The following is a 20,736-nucleotide window of genomic DNA, read 5'->3' as shown; positions in this document are numbered from 1 at the left end:
AGGCCTCAGGAGCAAGCAGGAGTTCGATCGGGACAGCTAACCCTTAATGCAGCTTCTACATCATAACAGGTGATGCATTTAGGTTGCACATCAAAATAAGGCTGGAGAGGCTCCTTTAAAACAGAAGAGGCTCCCAGAGACAGAGATATAAACCCCAAAGCTTTCCCACAGCTCAGCCTTTGCCATAAAGGCAACATCCTCCACAGTCGCCGCCTCCAAAAAGCAGTTGAGATAGCCTACGTGAAAGAACGTGCACACAGACCTGTAAGTGATGGACAGAGAGCAAGTCAACTGCGGGGCGAGCTCCCAGGCTCTACTTCCTAACTGTCTGGAGAGTGGCTGCAAGAACCCTCCTGCACCAGAGTCACCAGAATCACACCGCCTTCCAGGTCACCACCCAGCACAAGATGCTCAATATGGGTGTTCAAGTCCACCACCCGGGCTGTCTTGACTTTTCCTGCCTTGTCACCCCTGCCAGGGCAGGTCCAGTTACTCCCCACTTTCCCATCCTTTAAACCATCAAGCGATCCACCAGGCCTTTCCCCTTCTCCTCGGATCTCACAGTCAGTTCTTTTCCAGATTTACATTTTATGAAGCTGCCTGTCACAGCTGGGTTCTCTAGAAATAGAGGGTAAGATGTAAACTGTTGAGAGGCAACCGGGCCGAGATGCTAAATGTGCCTTTGGGACCAACCCCTGAGAAAGGACCGGCAGGGATACAGGATAGGCTAAGGGGGACAGTACCATGGAGCAGGCTTGGCAACCCTGACCCAACTGGAGGAAGTGGGGTTGGGGGCAGAGGGGCCTATGATCTCTCAGTGGTGTCCTGGGCTCGCCTGGACTTTTATACCCCCGCCTTGTTTCATCACCAGATGCAGGCAGCCCCAAGAAGGGAGTGGCTTCTGGAAGGTGGCCCCCAGCAGCTGAGGCAGACCTTAAAGGAGCTGGGAGCTGAGGGGCTGGCTGCTGACCAACTACCCCACAGCTGGGCAGCTAGTCCTTCTTGGAAAAGAGGTCTGGGCAGCGCACCTCTGTATGTTTCTCACCCCACCCCCAGGCGAATCCTATGGGAATCTAGTCATCCACGGGCTGTAGCAACCCTGGGGGTGCACAAATACGGCCCATTATTGATATCAACCCGGGTTCTTGGATTCTTTAGTTTTTAAATTATTTATTCTATTTCGTTGCCCTGGGTCTCCGTGGCTGCGTGTGGGCTTTCTATAGGTTTGGCAAGTGAGGGTTACTCTCCAGGTGTGGCTCGAGGGCCACTCTGTGCGGTGGTTCCTCCTGTTGGGGAGCAGGACTCTAGAGCACAGGCTCAGTAGTTGTGGCCCACAGGCTTAGCTGCCTCTCGGCATGCAGAATCTTTCCGGACCAGGGATGGAACCCATGCCCCCTGCATTGGCAGGCGATTTCTTAACCACTGGACCACCATGGAAGTCCTGGATTCTTTAATCAATAGCGGTTGATGAGGCCAGATGAGAAATTCAGGCAACGCTTTAGGGACTTGTGCTGCGGCTAGTACTAGGGAGCCAAAGCAAGTAACAGGTGCCCTTGCAGCCCCCTGAGACAGGGGCAAGTTGGTCCCTTAAATGGGGTGAGGGTGGGAGCTGATCAGTGGGACCGGTTGGAGGGGTGACTTGCGTGGTCTGCCTACCCCTCTGTTCTGCCCACCCCGGCATCTCAGAAGTGGAAGTTAGGTTTTAGCCTTCTGTTCTCTCACTGTTCATCATTTGCCCCAACTGCACATGCTCACAGTTATTTTTAGTCTCTTATGGTTTCTAGTCTCTTATGGTTTCTTTGTATTCTGTTCGAGGAGATGTTTTTCCAAGTACAAGCACTGCAGTAAAAGGCCCCAGGTCCAGCCTGTCTCACTAGGAATGTCTTTGCACATCACACCCCTCATCTCAGGCATCATGTTGCACGTATGCTAGAGAGTTAGCCTCATGATCTCGACTGGCTGGTTCCCTAGAAGAGAGCTTCCCAATCAGGTATCTTGGGAAAGACAGGTAAAGAAATTTCACTCTAAATTGCTTAGAGCAGACAGGAAGATTTCGGGTCTGTTACCTGCAGCTTATCCCATTGTGCAGTTTACTAACATTTTTTAAATTGGGGGATGCCCTGTTCTAGAGACATCTATTCTTGGTCCTTCATTCAGTTACTGATCATTTACTTTGGGGACCTTTTATTATTCATCAGGCACTGAGCCAACTATTGGAGAAAAAGTGGGGAACAGGCCACACAAGGTCACTGTCATTGAAACACTTAGGGCCTAGTGGAAAAGAAAGGTTGAACAAGTAAACATGGAAACAGAACCAAAAGCAGAAGTAGGGTAAGTGCTCCACGAGAGAATAACAGGGTGGGAGAGGCAAGAAGGAACAGTAAGAGAGGTCAGAGAGACTGGCCAGCCCTGGGAGCCCTGGAGTGGAAAGTGAAAGTGAAATCGCTCAGTCGTGCCGGACTCTTTGCGACCCCGTGGACTGTAGTCTACCTCCGTCCATGGGATTCTCCAGGCAAGGATACTGGAGAGGGTTGCCATTGCCTTCTCCAGGGGATCTTCCCGACCCAGGGATCGAACTTGGGTCTCCCACATTGCAGGCAGACGCTCTACCCTCTGAGCCACCAGGGAAGCCCCCCCTGGAGTGGGGTTCGCGTTTTATTCTCAGTGCAACAGAAAGCAATCGGGGGACTGTGAAGCTGTGGATGTCCTGACGTGGTTTATATTTTCCCAAGAACACTCCTGGTGGAGAATGACTGTAGGGCATCAGCACCAGTGACAGGAAAGCCAGTTAGGAGCATGCAGCAGTAACCTAGACTAGAGACGGCGCGGTTAGCTGCGAGCAGTCACGGCGGGTCGGAGGAGAGCGGAAGGATCTGAAATAGATTTGCAAACAAGAATCAGTCCTTCCTGGGGCTTCCCTGGTGGCCAGTGGTTCAGACCCCGTGCTTCCAATGCAGAAGCTGGGGGTTCGATCCCTGGTCGGGAAACGAAGATCCTACATGCCACGTGGCACAGCCAAAGGTAAGAATAAAATTATTTTTTTAAAGAAATACTTTTTAAAAAGGAGAATTAATCCTTCCTACCCTCAAGAAGTTTACATTCTGGTGGAAAGACAGATGTAGAAACTGTTTAATATAGCAAAATCATTACTTTCATGGAACTATAGAAGGTATAGATGGAGCCTAAGGTGGAACATGGAAGACCCCCTGGGCGGGTAGGTGCTCACAGTTATGTTAAATCTGGGGAGGAAAAATAAGTGTTTGCTGAATAAACTGACTTTGCCAAGGGGGTGGTGCTTCCAGCAGAGGCTGCAGCCTGGGGAACGTGCCTGGTAGACGTCCAACCATAGGGACCTTGGCAGACGTCCAGCCACGGACCAAGGCCCCGCTCACGGTATCCAGACCGCCCTGCCTGCACCTCTTCCCCTGTGCCTGTCACTCTGTGTATGGAAATCTGTTTCCGACTGTCTGTTTTTCTCCCCAATTTGAAACTCCTGGGAGACAAGTCTGTGTTCTGGTTATTGTAGCAATGGTATTTCTTAATGAATAAGCAAGTCTTCTAATGATGGCGCTACTAAACACCAATCACTCCCTCACTTTGCAGCCCTCCTGGTTGACTTCATGTCATTTCAAAGGTGATGCCTTCAGCTGTGGGCTCTCTCCAACCAGCTCCCAGAGGGTAAACCCTCTGTCTCCTCTCTCTGTGCCTTTTCATGGGCCACCAGGTACTGATCTACACTCTCCAAGGGCCATCCCGAGACCATTGAATGAAATGAGTGCACGATCTGCAGTAGGTCATTACTGACTAACGGGTTTTTATTCCTTCCTCGGTTGCCAGGATGATGCAGTAGTGACTGCCTGCTGCAAAAGGCTTTCATCTGCTAAATGACTCCCAGCATGTCTGCTGAAAATCCTGAGCCATCAGGAACACCACTTCCTCACCCTTCCACAACTTTCCACCACGACACGCAGACCTTCTCCTCGAAGGAAGAAGATACTAAGGGAGATGAGCAGAGTTTAACGGAAGGAGTTTTACTTCCTGAAGAGGATGAGACTCCAGAGAAAGAACAGTACCTGGAGGAGGAGACAAATTACCTGAAAGGAAATGAGTATCAGGATTATCCGTATGAACAGGATTATCGGGGCCATAAGGATCTGCCGAAGAAAGAGCTCCTGGAAGGGAAAATGTTTCTGTATGAGAAGTTTCTGGAAGCAGGTGAGTATCTGGAGAGGACATCTCGTAGATCGTGGTTCTAGCTCATCACAAGGCCTGGGGAAAAAAAGAACAGGCTTGAGTTACAGCCAAAGAGCAAATGATCAGTCCTACTCACCATGCCGACAGCCTCATGAATCTTTTTTTTTTTTTTTTACTTATCAATAGTTACTTTATTTTTTAAAAATTTTATTTTATTTTTAAACTTTACATAATTGTATTAGTTTTGCCAAATATCAAAATGAATCCACCACAGGTATACATGTGTTCCCCATCCTGAACCCTCCTCCCTCCTCCCTCCCCATACCATCCCTCTGGGTCGTCCCAGTGCACTAGCCCCAAGCATCCAGTATCGTGCATTGAACCTGGACTGGCAACTCGTTTCATACATGATATTTTACATGTTTCAATGCCATTCTCCCAAATCTTCCCACCCTCTCCCTCTCCCACAGAGTCCATAAGACTGTTCTATACATCAGTGTCTCTTTTGCTGTCTCGTACACAGGGTTATTGTTACCATCTTTCTAAATTCCATATATATGCGTTAGTATACTGTATTGGTGTTTTTCCTTCTATTTTTGACCAACCTACTCACGACTTCAATAGCTGTGCCCCCAAGCCCTGAGCCTACCAAGCAGACAGGGAGACCTGATGATCCAACGGGAAGCCTCTGTTCATAAAAAACAAAACCAAACAGAACACACCCCCTAATTTGTATCTTCTCCTTTCCTTGTTGCACAAGTAATACATGTGCATGGTGGACATTTGAGAAACTGTATACAAGTAAAAAGAAAAAAGCAAAAGCAAAAATCAGTCTTATTCAGGGTCTTCTCCGGTGGTCCACTAGCTAAGATTCCACACCTCCACTGCAGGGGCCATGGGTTCAATGCCTGGTTGGAGAACTAAGAGGCCACACGCTGTGTAGCCAAAAAAAAAATTTTTTTTTAATTTCTGAAAAATTCACTCCCATCCAGAGACGATAATCACTTTCGCACCTTGATTATGTCCTCCCCAGACACTGTATAGTGCTTGTAACCCGCCTTTAAGGCATATTTATTTCTATATCACGTGCTGTGCTGTGCTTAATCGCTCAGTCGTGTTCGCTTTGTGACCCTATGGATGTAGCCCCCCAGGCTCCTCTGTCCACAGGGATTCTCCAGACAAAAATACTGGAGTGGGTTGCCATGCCCTCCTCCAGGGGATCTTCCCAGCTGCGGGATTGAACCCAGGTCTCCTGCATTGCAGGCAGATTCTTTACCATCTGAGCCACCAGGGAAGCCCAAGAATACTGGAGTGGGTAGCCTATCCCTTCTCCAGGGGATTCCCGACCTAGGAATCAAACTGGGATCTCCTGCATTGCAAGTGGATTCTTTACCAGCTGAGCTACCAGGGAAGCCCCTTCTGTATCATAATTACATATATATATTACATATTTATAGGAGTATCATTTCACACTTTCAATTTTCTACACATTGTTTTAATGGCTACATCACACTGTATTATATTTTAAACCGTAATTTTTTTTGGCCCCACTGTACGACTTGTAGGATCTTAGTTCCCTGACCAGGGGCTGAACCCACACCCCTGGCAGTGAAAGCACCGAATCCTGACCACTGGACTGCCAGGAACTTCCCCAAACCATAATATTTTTAATTGGTTTCCTATTATTAATCATTTATTGCTTCTGTTTTCTGTTACCTTTTAAAATAGCATGTTGATAAATATCCTTATAGCTAAATTTTATTAATAAGCTCTACTTATTTTCTAGAACACATTTCCATAATGTGTTACCAAGTCAACAAAAACTAGGATGGTTCCCTGGGTGCCCTTTCAGACCCTGGAAGGCATCATCTTACCCTGCTGGTGGGTATTTAACTTTGGAGTGATTTCTGTTATCCCTAAGGCTCACATTTTTCCCATACTGCTTCTGCAGTTGGCAACTTTTCCTTAAGTTGGGTTTTGTCATTTGGCAGTGGTCTCCTTGTGCTATTGCTCCAAGTGGGTAACATGCATTTATTCACAGGCCACACAGTGTCTTCCCTTGATGTTATGACTGCATGGCCATATCCAACCAGAAACAGAAAGTTAAACATCCAGGTCATCTGCATCACCTTAATGCTGACCTAGAAATAGAACTATTTTCTGGAACAAGCAACTATCTCAGGCAGCTTGAATCTTTAAATCCCAATCTGACTGCGCACAACCCACATCCTAAAAGCTGGGTGGGTTCGGCAGCCACACAGGTGTTTCACCTTTACATCCTATTCATCAAATCATGACAGATGTCTCACCCTATCAATACATCGTACTGCCCTCAGCAGTTTAGTTAGTACCTTGGAGAGGTCGTTCCTCTCGCTGGGAAATTCTCTCTTCTGTGTATCTGCACCACTGAGCTCCCTCTCAGGATCCTGACAGCCCTGTTCTTCAAGTACCAAGGGTAATTCTAATACTGAAAAACATTCAAGCCATTTCTTTTGCACAGTATGAATCAAGCATTCTTCACGTGTCCCCGCTATGTGTCGGACCTTCGCAAATATATTACCCACCAGAGTAGGACAAATAGAATGCTGTCAAATGAATGGAATTGTGTATAAAGCAAAAGCTTTATATATATATATATATATATATAAATGCCCTGCTAGCAAATATTGGCGAGGCACTGAAAAAAAAAAAAAAAAACTGTAGGAGAATACTAAAATGCCTTTAAAGGCACATGCAAGCATGTCTTAGTCTATGAAAACTCAGGGTACCAAGCCAGACTGTACAAAACAGATTAAGTTAAAACGGTTTACAAGAGGATCTTTAATTTTCAAAAGACTTTACATCAAGATTTCTTTATGTAGAATTTCTCCCCAATACCTTAAAGATGTAACTGTTTATCCTTTCTTTTGAACCTCAGTTCAAAAACAAGAGTGCTTTCCTGACTCATAACAGATGTTCAGTAAATGCAAATTGGATCAAGTTCAATTTCATTCATTTCACAAAGCCAGGTGTGTACATAGACACACACATACACAAACACATTTTTTCCTTGTTTTTTTTTTGTTTTCATTTTGATTTTTAATTTTTATGGTGGAGTATAGTTGATTTACAATGTTGTGTTAATTTCAGGTATACTGCAAAGTGAATCAGTTATACATACACGTATGTCTACTCTTTTTTAGATTCTTTTCCATATAGGCCATTACAGAGTTTTAAGTTCACTGTGCTATCCAGTAGGTCCTTATTAATTAACTATTTTATATATAGTAGTTTGTATACATCAATCCCAATCACTCATATTTATTTTTAAAACAGTATTGTGAATTAATCAGTGTCTATAAAATGAACCCACAATGACAAATAGGCTTCCATATCACAGGCTAATGGATGGATTATTAGAGGTTAGTGGTGAAGCACTGTCATGACATGGATTGTGATACCTCATCTAGCTTCAGAAGGAGAGAGTGCCGTGATCTACTAGTGATGTCTGCTGCAGCATCAGGAGAGGAGGAAGGAGCCTGATGCCATGTATTGATTTGGTGGCAGATGTGAACCTGTCACAAAGAGCACTTTTTCCTTCCTCTCTCAAGAGCTTGACTGCATAGGTGTGAACACCAGTTCTCTCCCATTTATCTTGCATGGGTTGGGGCAAGTCACTTAACTGCTCTTAGTTTTCTTAGCTGTAAATTAGGTATACACTGAAAGTTGCTCAGTCATGTCCAACTCTTTGTGAACCCAAGGATTATAGCCCGCCAGGCTCCTCTGTCCATGGAATTCTCCAGGCAAGAATACTGGAGTAGGTAGCCTATCCCTTCTCCAGGGGATATTCCCAACCCAGGTCTACCACACTGTAGGTGAATTCTTTACCATCTGAGCTACCAGGAAAGCCCAAGAACACTGCAGTGGGTAGCCTATCCCTTCTCCAGGGGATCTTCGTGACCCAGGGATTCAACCAGGGTCTCCTGCATTGCAGGCAGATTCTTTACCAGCTGAGCTACCAGGAAGGCCCGTAGGGATAACACTAGACCTACCTTATGTGAAGATTAAAGGGGTTAAATTATGTAAAGCATTATGAGCTATGCCAGGCATATAGCATTTTAAGCATATAACCTATGTAAGTATTAGGTATTATTATTATAATATATTATCATTCCCCTTTACCACTGACTTGTGATGGGTAGGTAACATCCCCTGGCCACATTGCTCTCTTTTGTAAAATGGACATAACAGAAAGACAAGAGAAGATGCAATGAACTAGGGTGTGGGAGGGATCTATGCCCCCACCCAACTACTCTGCAGGCAGGTCAATTTCACAGACTTTGATTGCCCTGGACCAATCAGTGTAGTGTCAGACCAATGACCCCCATCCCCTCTCTTCTTTAAAGGGATGATTTTCTCCATGGTTTGTGAGAAAATCCAATAAAATTGGATGATATCAATGCAGCATCAACTGTTACTGAATAATCAATGGTCACGTGTGACAGATCTCCCCAGATTTGAACTGGGAGGTTCCAAATCATTGTTGTGAAGCATGGGTGTGAACCCAGGGGTGTCAGAGTTAGAAGATCCAGCACAAGGGTGGGCCTTGGACCTTGGGCATGTGGATTACCTGTTCCAGGTTTCACTTTTGCCGTGTGAAGAAATACCCTGTGACTGTGGCAATGTTCTTTCATTTTCATTCTGAAAATGCTTTGAAAGCACTCCCACACCACACAATTGCCCGGTGCAAAAAGGCATGTCTGATCTCACAAGGTGCAGGAAGGTTCTAGAAGGAAGAAATACAATCTGCATTTCTGACGTGCTGTCATAGAACAGGAAACCACCGCACAACGTGGTCCCTTTTGTTCATTTAGAACCTAAGACCTTCCTATGATATGCTCCTCTGTCCCTGGGATTCTCCAGGCAAGAATACTGGAGTGGGTTGCCATGCCCTCCTCCAGGGGATCTTCCCGACCTTGGGATGGACCCCGAGTCTCTCACATCTCCTGCGTCGGCAGGCAGGTTGTTTACCACTAGCGCCACCTGGGAAGACCTTCCTAAAGATGAACTCTGCTCTGTGGCAAATGATGCTGTAGAGATGTCACAGTATACTGATTCATAATGTTTCTATTTAATGACATTTTGAGACACACAATCCACAGGATTTGATTTTCTTGCCTCTTGCTAGCTCTTCTTTGGCAGCTCTGAATGCTCTTTGACTTAAAAGCTATAATTTGGTTGCTGTTTCCAGGTGAGAGTTGGCATCCCAGGGACCATATCTAAATGGGGAACCTAGCAATTCTGTGTATTTAAAAAGAAAGGCTTGCAATACACTGATAAGGCAGAGACAGGGGAGACAGACAACTTGTCAAGCAGCAAAGTTCACAAATAAGCCAGAGCTTCCCAATCAGGGTGCCTTGAGTCGGCCACTACTGGGGAGAGATGCTGGGTCCCCAGTTCCCCCAGCCTCCACGCTGCTCCCATACAAACAGCATTATCTTCTACAGCTGTCTTGTCCTGAAGGTTAGGAATAGAGTCCAGCGACATAGGGTGTATAGTGTTCATTTCAGTCTCTGTTTCCGTCAGGTCTTCAGTCACTCTTTACCACCCTCCTCCCTTTACAAATGAGGATCCTGGCGTCTGAGAGAGGGTATGTGACTTCTTCAAGGTCATGGGAAATAACTAAGAGTCAGGAGACGCTCCCAGGCCTTCTCTTTCTCTTCTAATCGCTTCTCTTTTTCTCCTTCCTTCCCTCCTTTCGTCCTTTGCTTCTGCTTTTTAATAAATTATATGCATATTTTAACTCGAGAGGAGTAACATAAAATGAAGCAAAATCTACTTCTGTTCCTTTTCTCGTGGGAAATGTGAAAAGTAGGAAGACACCAACCTACCAACATCCGAATATAAATAAGGCTGATTCACATTTCAGCAATTTTTATTCTGTCCCTCCTGCTCTCATTTTTTGCTTGCTGGTGGTGGTGGTCCTTGTTTTGTCTTGATTTTACCATTTCAAATACGCTGTATATACAAGCTTGTATTTTACTTTTGTTACTTAGTCCTGTGACCTTCACCTCTGCCCGTATTGCTTAGTGTTTGTAGCCATCATTTTATTTTTTAGTATGGATTTATTATTGTTATTTATTTTGGCTGTGTCAGGTCTCGATTGTGTCATGCAGGATCTTCCACTGTGGCAGGCAGTCTTCTCTAGTTATGCGGGCGGGATGGGATCTTAGCCCCCCGACCAGGGATCAAACTCACACCCCCTGCACTAGAAGGGGGGCTCTTAACCACTGGCCCACCAGGGAAGTCCCTGTAGACATCATTTTAATAGCCAAGTAATATTCCTCAGTAATAGTCTATCTCATGGGTGAACTATGGATAAGTGTTGAACATTTAAGTTTCTCATTCAAGTTTTCTGATTCTGATTTCTTTACACTTCCACTGGGCCATCCTCTATTGCTAGAACTGATGCTCTATTTTATCCCAATTGTACCTGAAATTCTTGATGTCATATCATTCAAACCCACTAGTCAGGTGATTAAATGACACAAATAGAACTTGTAAAATTAAATATCATTTTTTAAAATATTTATGTCCTCTGAACCTCAGCCCTCTTTCCTGTATGGAAAAAAATATCCTTCATCCTGTGACAGAGGAGGGACTCTATGATAACCCGAAAGATTAACAAAGCAAACTTGAATGTCCCAAATCCACAATTTCATGAAAATTACCTTCTTGAGTTCTAATTTTATAAAATTTTTAACCTCATAATTTCTAAAGGAAACGATTAAGAAAGAGAACACCATAAAAAAAAAAAGCAAAAATAGAAAAATTCTGTAAATCAGGGCTTCTCCACCTCAAACCCAGCATCACATAATTAATGACAGGTTTTTTAACAGAAAGAAAGTTTCCTTTTTTTCCCTAACATTGTCTTTCTTTTATTTTTTCCAACAGACTTCAAGGCTCATTCTTCACAAACCCTGCCTGGTCTTAGAGCAAGGTAAAAGTTTTTTGGTGTTTTTGGGGTTTTTTCCTGATAAATCAGGGTGAAAATTCATGCTGAGGGCTGATGCTTCGTAGCCTTTGCAGTCCCAAAGACTGGGAGCAGGGGTGAGAGTGGGTAGGGGTGCAGGGAGCAGGACCTCCGAGAAGGAGGGGTTCAGGGGCGGTCTCCTAGAAGTCACACACAAAGGATCGCCCAAGATTATTCCCCTTTGCCATTCAAGCCACTCACAAGCTGAGAGAGGAGCCCCGGGATCCAGAGCCCTGGGCACCCAGAACTATGGAAAGAGCAGGGGCCAGCTGAGTCTAGAAAGGAGGTTAGTGTGGGGAAAGACGGCCAAGGGCCCTGGGCATCGTTCGTAGTGAAGAGGTGTGTGAACGCCGCAAGGAAGTTGCTATCCTCCTTGCTCAGGCATATTCCAAGCTCCAAATGATCGTGCAGTGAGTATTCGTGGAACTCCTGCCACAGGGCTTGACCCACGCTAGATGGTCACTGCGAGAGCTGTGGACAGAAGCCTCTGTGTGCTCCACTCTGTAGACACCCCTGTGGGGCAGGGGACACGCGAGCTCTGGTTCACAGTCTTCATCCCCTACATCCGCCCCAAAGGATGACTAGGGGAAGGCGGTCACTGACCTCCAGAGGGGAAGTGGGTGGACACTAGATACAAAGAAAGCGCGAGGCTGGCTGGGTTACACTGAGAAGCAGGAATGAAACCTGCTCTACTGTGCAGGGAAGACATAGGCTACAACTTGAGGACCCGGGGCTCCGTACAGGGGCACCCCCTCCACCTGGTGAGGTCGGCTCCCCACTCCCACCCTCCACCAGCCCCTCTGTATCATGCTTCGTGCTTTCAGAGGCTCAGCATCTGCCAGGACCACCCCACTACGCCAATCCACAGAGGGAGTGCTTTCCGGAATCCCCTCCACTTCAGTTACTGACACTCACAGAAGCAAGCAACGTGATGCTGAAGGGGCCTGACGATGAAGTGACTGGTCAGGCTGGGATGGAGAACAGGGACCCAGAGCCAGGCTGCCTGGGCGTGGATCTCAGCTGCTCCACCCAGCCAGCTGTGTGCTACGGGGCAGCCGCTTCATCTTCTGCTTTGGTGTTCCCATCTGTAAAATGGGGACAGGAAGAGTTTCTGCTTCCCTGGGGCTGTGTGTATTTGTGTGTGTGCGCACACACTCAGTTGTGTCCGAATCTTTGTGACCTCACAGATGCAGCATGCCAGGGATCCTCTGTCCAAGGGATTTCCTAGGCAAGAATACTGGAGTGGGTCGCCATTTCCTCCTCCAGGGGATCTTCCTGACCCAGAGATGGAACCTGAGTCTCCTAGGTCTACCTGCATTGGCAGGCAGATTCTTTACCATTGTGCAACCTGGGGTGGGGCTGTGGTGAGGATTAAACAAGTACTTCAACATTCAGAAAACTAAGATCATCACATCCGGTCCCATCACTTCATGGCAAATAGATGGGGAAACAGTGGATGACTTTATTCTTCTGGGCTCAAAATCACTGCAGATGGTGATTGCAGCCATGAAATTAAAGGACGCTTACTCCTTGGAAGGAAAGTTATAACCAACCTAGATAGCATATTGAAAAGCAGAGACATTACTTTGCCAACAAAGGTCCGTCTAGTCAAGCCTATGGTTTTTCCAGTGGTCATGTATGGATGTGAGAGTTGGACTATAAAGAAAGCTGACTGCCAAAGAATTAATGCTTCTGAACTGTGATGTTGGACAGGAAATCCAACCAGTCCATCCTAAAGGAGATCAGTCCTGAATATTCATTGGAAGGACTGATTCTGAAGCTGAAATTCCAGTACTTTGGCCACCTGATGTGAAGAGCTGACTCATTGGAAAAGACCCTGATGCTGGGAAAGATTGAGGGCAGGAGGAGAAGGGGACGACAGAGGATGAGATGGCTGGATGGCATCACCAACTCAATGGACATGGGTTTGGGGGGACTCCAGGAGTCGGTAATGGACAGGGAGGCCTGGCGTGCTGTAGTTCATGGGGTCACAAAGAGTTGGACATGACTGAGCGACTGAACTGAACTGAACTCATGGGGGTGCAGTGGAGCCGTGGTTACCACCCAGGGTATGTGCAGTAAGGGTCACTGTTAGCCTTCATTCTGCTCCCCAAGAGCCACCACGTAGAAAACTTAACATGTATAGAACAAGGAGCAGGATTCCTGATCAGCTTTGTTCCCAGCACAAGCACCTGTCCAGTCTTTCAGCTGTACTGCTGCTGAGTGTGCTCCTGTTCCCAGGCCCAGCAGGGAGCCCCAGGCCTCCCCTGGGTCTGCCCCCAGGCAGCTCAGTTTGGCTCCCCAGGGTCCAAGGCTGAGCCTGGGGTGCTCAGAGAGGCCCTGGATTTTCCTCACCCAAGGCTGCTGAGAGACCGAAATCTCCACAAACCCCTTTGGGCCCAGGGAGGTGGCACAAATCTGCCCGTAATGCCCACAGACGCTGAAGGGAGAACGGTGTTCTTTGGGGAATTCCCTGCATCGGGCACCCTGAGCCCCACAGGGAACCAGCTCATCTCATGAAGGGCCACTGAACTTCTTACTTTGCCTCTAAAAACAACACTGCCTCTAAGAGCCAACGCTGCCCACTCTCATTTTGTCCTCACCTATAGAGATCTGGTGTTGGGAGGAAGTATGATTATCTAAAAGGTGTGGAACACTGGGGTATGGGCGTCTTTTTGAATTATGGCTTTCACCATTTGGTTACCATGTGGGAAGCTGCCCTGTAACACAAGGAGCCCAGCCTGGCACTCTGTGACTGTCTAGCGGGAGGGGTTGGGTAGGGTGGGGGGGAGTTCAAGAGGGAGGCGATATATATATATTTCTGGCTGAGTCACGATGTTGGACGGCAGAAACCAACACAGAATAGTAAAGCAATTATCCTCCAATTAAAAAAAAAAATGGTGTGGAAACCAAGGCATGGAAAAGTCAAGGGGCTTACCCAAGGTTACTTCACTCTACTCAAAAGAGCCAAGATGCCAACTCAGACCAGCCGACCCCAAAGTCTACTTTCTTTCTACCGTCCATAGTCACTGCCCCCCTTATCAGCTGGGCATTTCCCTCACGCCTGTCTCTGCCAATGGGGCCAGTTGACATGACATGACTTCAGGGTCAAAAGCCCCTCTCATCCCTCTGACGTGGTTTCTTGTCTACTCAGCAGAGATTCCTGAGGAAGGGTATGGTGCAGGGCAGGGTGCTGGGGCCCCTTTTCGATCCCGAGCTCCCCGGCAGCAGGGTCTGCGCCTCACACCCGAGGGCCTGTCCTCGGGCCCTGCAAAACCTTCCCTGAAAATGGTGTGTGCAGTGGGTGGACTGGCAGGCACACACCCCAGTGCTTGACTTGAAGCACTGCTCTGGTCTGCATGAGGCAGCTGTGAGGCGGGAAGGGCGACTGGAATGAGCAGGGTGGTGAGCCTGCAGGGGCAGAGAATGTTCTAGAAGGTTGGACTGTCTATTACAGAAGCCTGGCCTGCTGGCCTTTGAAGGCGTCTGCAGACCCTTTCACTCTAAGTGAAGCAGCAGCTGGCACCCAGAATGGCCCACAGGGCTATTTTCCATTCCCCTGTGATGGTCCTGGAATGGGTGGAACCCTGCACAGGCCAGGGAGCAGCCATTGCCACCCCAACCTCCCCGCAGGCAGCAGCCGTGGGGCTTCTAACCCGGCCCCTGCCTGGAGGTGGACTGTCTGTGGCTGGCATCCCTCAGGTAACCACCTTCTTCACTGTCCCTTCTCCCATCCCCTGAATCTGCCAGCAGCAGGCCTCTTCTCGAGGACACGATGCCATCTACATCATTTGTGAAGCACGAGGCAGAGTTTCTGCCCTCCCAGGACCAGAGTACACAGACGGAGTGGATTTATGAAAGCAAGATGGGTAAGGGACCCCGCACCCCACATCCACCTCGAGGCCAGGCTCCGGGGGTGCTGGGGAGATGTGGCCTCGCGGGTGTCCCATGGAGGTGGAACATCGAGGCTGGAGCATCACCCGTCAGATTGATGATGCATACTGCTTCCTGGGCCATCCTGTCCCTGTGACCCCCTGCTTCCCTTCATCCTAGACCCCCCTCAGAGAAAGAGCATCAGCAGAGTGCTAAGACAAACACCTTCTCCCATCTCCCCCTCTTCATTAGTTTTCCTGTTCTCGTTCCACATGAACACAGGCCCTATTTCCCGCGGGGACACAGGCCATTTCCTTCCCAGATTACAGGCCGGTTCCCCGGGGACAGAGCCCATCTCTAAATAATCACGTGGTGAGAGGACTGGGACCCACCCCAGAACCTCCATCCGAGCGTGCGGTCAAAGCCAGCCCTGGTTCAGAACGAGCCAAGACTATCCATAGCAGGAATTTGTGTGGCCACAATTAGGAGACACTCAAGAGACAGCACGACTGAAGCGACTTAGCAGCAGCAGCAGCAGCAGCAAGAGACAGTTTGGCAAGATTGCACTGAGGATCTTAATTCTCAGCCCAGTTAAGCCCAAAGGCCTTTTGCCCTAGGATCCTGGGAACGCACCCCTGAATGGCATCTTCTCTCGCCATGATTAATAATTTAAACCCAGCCTTAGTGAGATTGATCCATCACAGATTCACACATTAGTTTCACATCTGTAGTCATGGCAGCTGTGAATTAGATTCCTGACCGGCACCTCACTTCCCTGCCCCCATCCGTGCCTGCTCGATTTTGTAGTTCAAATGTGGCTTAAATGAAATTAGGAGCCAGAAACCCTATGAGGGAGAAGGGGCAGTGGAGGCAAGCCCACACGAGCCAGGAGTTCCAGGGTGCTGGCTGCCAGCACACGATGGGGAGGATTTTACAGGCTAAGTCGGTGCATGTGGGGTTTGTGTCAGGGTTTGCGCTCTGATGGAGCCCTGAAAACTGGAACCATTTCAGAGTCAGTAAGCGTGATGGCTGGGAAAAAAATCTGAGCACTTATCTAAATATTCATAAGCAGGATTCTGGAAGTCATTTACTGGGTAATCGCCTGTAAAGTGCCAATGCTAAGCTTGAAAGGAGGTGGGATAGGAAAAGGAGACAGAGGGAGGCTGAGGTGGGGGAGGGGGGGCACCAGAGCCTGTTCACTCCACGGGGCACCTTCCTTCAGAGGGAGGCCCTCTGGAAATCAATGTTTCATTTGCCATATTCATTCACGATCCTTTTGGTCTCCAGGCTTAATTATAGAGCCAGTTATGTCTGGATCTAATTTAGGTTTTAAGTGCTCTGTGCATTTGGACTGTAGGGGCATGTTTTCCAGCCAAGTCTCTTTCCACTACTGAGTTCCTTTGTGATGACACCGCATGACGTGTGGGATCTTAGTTTCCCCAACCAGGGATGGAACTGGGGTGCCCCCTGCAGTGAAGTGTGGCATCTTAACCACTGGACCACCAAGGAAGTCCCCAACATGTGTTTAGTGTTTAGCACAAGTCTGGCCACCCACAGCAATACCTACTGATCAGATCCTGTGATGCTGGTGGCCTGGACCGACGGTGTGGAGTGTTGAGCCTCTAAGCCAGGGTCAAGGTCACACCCCAGGCTCCTACAGAGACATGAAGGGTGGTGGCTACAGCCGAGATTGGAACACAAAGAAAAGTCAGCAATTTCCTAAAATTTATGAAGGTTTTTCTTTTCCCTTCTGCCCATGGTTTACAATCAATCTTTTGGAGGGTGTTAAAATAATAACTGGACAGATTTTACTGGCAACAGCTACATGATTGTGTCTGGCCAGGGGAATGGAGCAAAGAGGCTCATTAAGAGACTTCTCTGAAAGAGTGAAGAGTGAAAAGGAAGCGATGGGGAGTGGGGTGCAAGGGGAACCCCAGAAGTATGGAGCTCCAAACAGGAGGTCAAATCTAGTTAGGAGAAGGTGGAGGAGAGTGACACAGGGAAGATGCTCCGTGTGTGATGGGGACGTACCCCCGCCATGAAGAAAAGCCAGTCCCCCTGCAGCTGGAGGACAGGATACTAAGGGTTCCTGAGCATGGCAGATGCAAAAAAAAAACTGATTGGCCCAGGGCAAAAGCCGCCCATCCACTAGTTGGAGAAACACAATTGAGGCTAAAGCAACTCAAAGTGCTGGTTTTGTCGGGGGCAGAGGATCCCCAGGGGTGAGCGGAGGTGAGTGTTGGTGGTGATGGTGCTCAGGGTCCAGGACTGGGCATCCCCAGCACCCGCTGCCTGTAAAGATGCAGATTCCCAGGCTTTCCTAACAATCCCTGCCTGCATCCTTAACTACATCCCCAGAGGATACTCAGCACAAGAGTGCTGGAGAACCAGCGAAGCTCTAAGGCAGAATGGATTTCATGGGTGATAGATTCCCACTTTTAAAGCCTCTTTTTATTACGGGACTATTCACCCCATACTCTCCATGGAGTTGAAACTCACCATTCAAAAAACTAAGGTCATGGCATCCAGTCCCATCACTTCATAGCAAATAGATGGTGAGACAATGGAAATAGTGACAGACTTTATTTTCTTGGGCTCCAAAATCACTGCAGACAGTGACTACAGCCTGAAATTAAAAGACACTTGCTCCTTGGAAGGAAAGCTGTGACAAACCTAGACAGCATATTAAAAAGCAGAGACATCATTTTTCCAACATAGGTCTGTATAGTCAAAGCTATGGTTTTTCCAGTAGTCACGTACGGATGTGAGATTTGGACCATAAAGAAGGCTGAGCACTGAAGAATTGACACTTTCAAATTGTGGTGCTGGAGAAGACTCTTGAGAGTCCCCTGGACAGCAAGAAGATCAAACCAGTCAATCCTATAGGAAACCAACCCTGAATATTTATGGGAAGGACTGATGCTGAAGCTGAAGCTCCAATCCTTTGGCCAACTCATGAGAAGAGCTGACTCATTGGAAAAAACTTTGATGCTGGGAAAGACTCAAAAAGGAGAAGGGGGCAGCAGAGGATGAGACAGTTGGATGGCATCACTGACTCAGTGGACATGAATCTGAGAAACCTCTGGGAGATAGTGGAGGGCAGAGGAGCCTGGCAATGCTACAGTCCCAGGGTCACAGAGTCAGACAGGACTTAGTGACTGAACAACAAATTCAACCCCAGACACCAGAGACAGCATTTTACATGGACTCTATAAACAGCACTTTGAAACAAACATGGAGGTATAAATAAATAAATAAATAAATAAATAAATTTGGCTTTATTGGCTAAATAATATGGCTTGGGTGATGAAGCAGGCTGGAGGAGGACCAGAATGACTATTTATGGCCCCAGGTGTCTACACCGCCAAGCACAGAGCAGGGTCATAAACAAAGTATACCAGAAATTCTAACACAGAGCATTATATCCCCGCTGGTAGAAATCCTCAAAACTTGGTGCCCCCCGTACACACACACAATAAGCACCTATAAATATTTGTTACATGCTTGTGAAACTGCTGTTGAGTCCTCACCAGACTCCCGATCATGATGATGAGAGGGTACACCCTTCCCTCAAGAGACGGTCTTGGTAGGCAAGGAGCTGTATGCAGACGTTCGTACACAAGGAAAACAGCTATGATCAACCTGGGCCAAATATCGAGAGCAAAATGACCAGGAGGAGCCAGCACAGGATCGTTAAGAACCGATCAAGTACTTCCCTGGTGGTCTGGTGGTTAATAATCTGCCTGCCAATGCAGGGGACACAGGTTCCATCCCTGGTCCGGGAAGACCCAACATGCTGAGGGGCAATGAAGTCCATGAGCCACAGCTACTGAAGCCTGCCCGCCTAGAGCCTGTGCTCTGCAACAAGAGAAGCCACCGCCATGAGCAGCCCACACGCGGCCACGAAGTGCGGCCCACACCAGCCGAGACTAGAGCAAAGCCCGTGTAGCGACAAAGACACCGTGCGGCCATAAATAAACAAATACTTTAAGAAAAGAGAACAGATCGAGTGATGCTGGCTCTTACGTCACTTTTTGACAAGGTCATTAAATCAGGAGCTGTGGTAAAGCAGGAGGCCTGAGTTCCAAAACATGTTTCATTTTCAGAGCCTTCCTGATGTTCCTATGGACAAGGTAGACAGACACGAGGTGGGAGCATCATGATCACAGCAGCATGAGCGCTGTGGAATAAGCATCCAAAGAGTCTGTTTAAGGATCGAGTCCATCCGTTTTCCAGTTGGGGGCCACGGGGCTCCGTCCAGCACAATATTTTATCATAGACTCAGATACAGATATAGGAGGAATACTGATATCTGTACACGACTGGAAGCGGTTGAGTCATGATGATCATGTGATCAGATTCTGAAAGATCTTGACAGCCAGAAACACTGGCTCAGGACTGGCTAAATAAAATAGAATGCTCCTTTAGATTAGACCCTGCTTGTAGGCCCACAAATACAGGAAGGAGAAGGACAAGGCGGGGGAGCCCTGTCTGCTCTAGATTTACTCAACCACAGGCTCCATAAGTCAGCAGGATGACTGATGTGACGGCCAGAAGGTTGATATAAGCAGAAACGACTACAAGGGTATGTAGAGGGAGATGAGTCCTGCTCCAGCCTGCACAAGAGCAGCCCAGGGCGCTGCTCACTAGAAGCATTCCACCCTCCATGGGGGCCAGAAGTGGACTGGCTGGGACTCAGAGGAGAAGCTGGTATGAGGCCGGCCTGGGGGTAACATCGCCACAGAGAACTGCTGAAGCAAACGAGGCCGTTAAGTCTGGAAGACACGTGAGTCTGAGACAGAATAAGTGCCTTCGCATATCTGATGAGCTGCCACACAAAACGAGAAAACGAGACCTGGCCTACCCACCTGCACAGAAGGGCTAGAACAAGGCAGCTTGAGGAAAACTGGTTAAGAAAAACGAAATGGGTCCCGACAGCCGGAGCCATGCGCGGTAGAATGCATGTTCTTAGTAGTGAGAGAACTACTTCCCTGGCGGCTCAGACGGTAAAGCGTCTGCCTACAATGCGGGAGACCCGGGTTCGATCCCTGGGTTGGAAAGATCCTCTGGAGAAGGAAATGGCAACCCACTCCAGCACTCTTGGAGAATCCCCTGGACGGAGGAGCCTGGTGGGCTACAGTCCATGGGGTCGCAGAGAGTTGGACACAACTGAACGATTTCACTTTCACTTTTCAGTAGTCAGAGAGCTCTCTGTCTATGGAGGGCTCAGTCTTAGCTGACAGGCTGGCAGCATGGATCCTGCCCTCGTCAGGGAGGCTTTGCCTCCATAGACAAGATCCATGTCCACAGAAAGGGCTCAAATCCTAATGCTCCCATGAGCAGGGAAGCAGAGGTGGGTGCAGCTTGCCTCGGCTTTCGTATCATGGGCCTGCTCCTCCCTGCTATTAGGAATGGAATGGTGTGTGTGGTGTTTGTGTGTGGTGTGTGTGTGTGTGTGTGTGGTGTGTAGGTGTGTGGGTATGTGTGTGAGAGAGAGCAGGGATCACAAAATTCTAGAAAACGTTGGCTCAAATGGTAATGAATCTGCCTGCAATGCGGGAGACCAGAGTTTGATCCCTGAGTCAGGAAGATCCCCTGGAGAAGGGAATGGCAATCCGCTCCAGTAGTCTTGCCTGGGAAATCCCATGGACAGAGGA

At 48.0% G+C, this 20,736-nt stretch overlaps 1 protein-coding gene across 1 annotated transcript in view; it reads left to right on the top strand.

Moving 5' to 3' along the window:
* The first annotated feature begins 3,843 nt into the window (after nt 1-3,843).
* Nucleotides 3,844-20,736, top strand: part of ERICH6B (glutamate rich 6B) — a 53,542-nt gene continuing 36,649 nt past the window's right edge. The window contains exons 1-6 of the mRNA XM_027557055.1: nt 3,844-4,215; nt 11,128-11,173; nt 11,539-11,616; nt 11,907-11,967; nt 12,108-12,293; nt 13,816-13,867. Coding sequence (XP_027412856.1) covers nt 3,885-4,215; nt 11,128-11,173; nt 11,539-11,616; nt 11,907-11,967; nt 12,108-12,293; nt 13,816-13,867 — 754 coding nt within the window. The 5' untranslated portion in view covers nt 3,844-3,884. The remainder of the gene's footprint in view (nt 4,216-11,127; nt 11,174-11,538; nt 11,617-11,906; nt 11,968-12,107; nt 12,294-13,815; nt 13,868-20,736) is intronic.

This window comes from Bos indicus x Bos taurus, chromosome 12 (assembly GCF_003369695.1).
Source record: "Bos indicus x Bos taurus breed Angus x Brahman F1 hybrid chromosome 12, Bos_hybrid_MaternalHap_v2.0, whole genome shotgun sequence".
NCBI lineage: Eukaryota > Metazoa > Chordata > Mammalia > Artiodactyla > Bovidae > Bos > Bos indicus x Bos taurus.
Note: the sequence above shows the minus strand (reverse complement) of the source record. Positions and strands in the feature narration are given on the sequence as shown.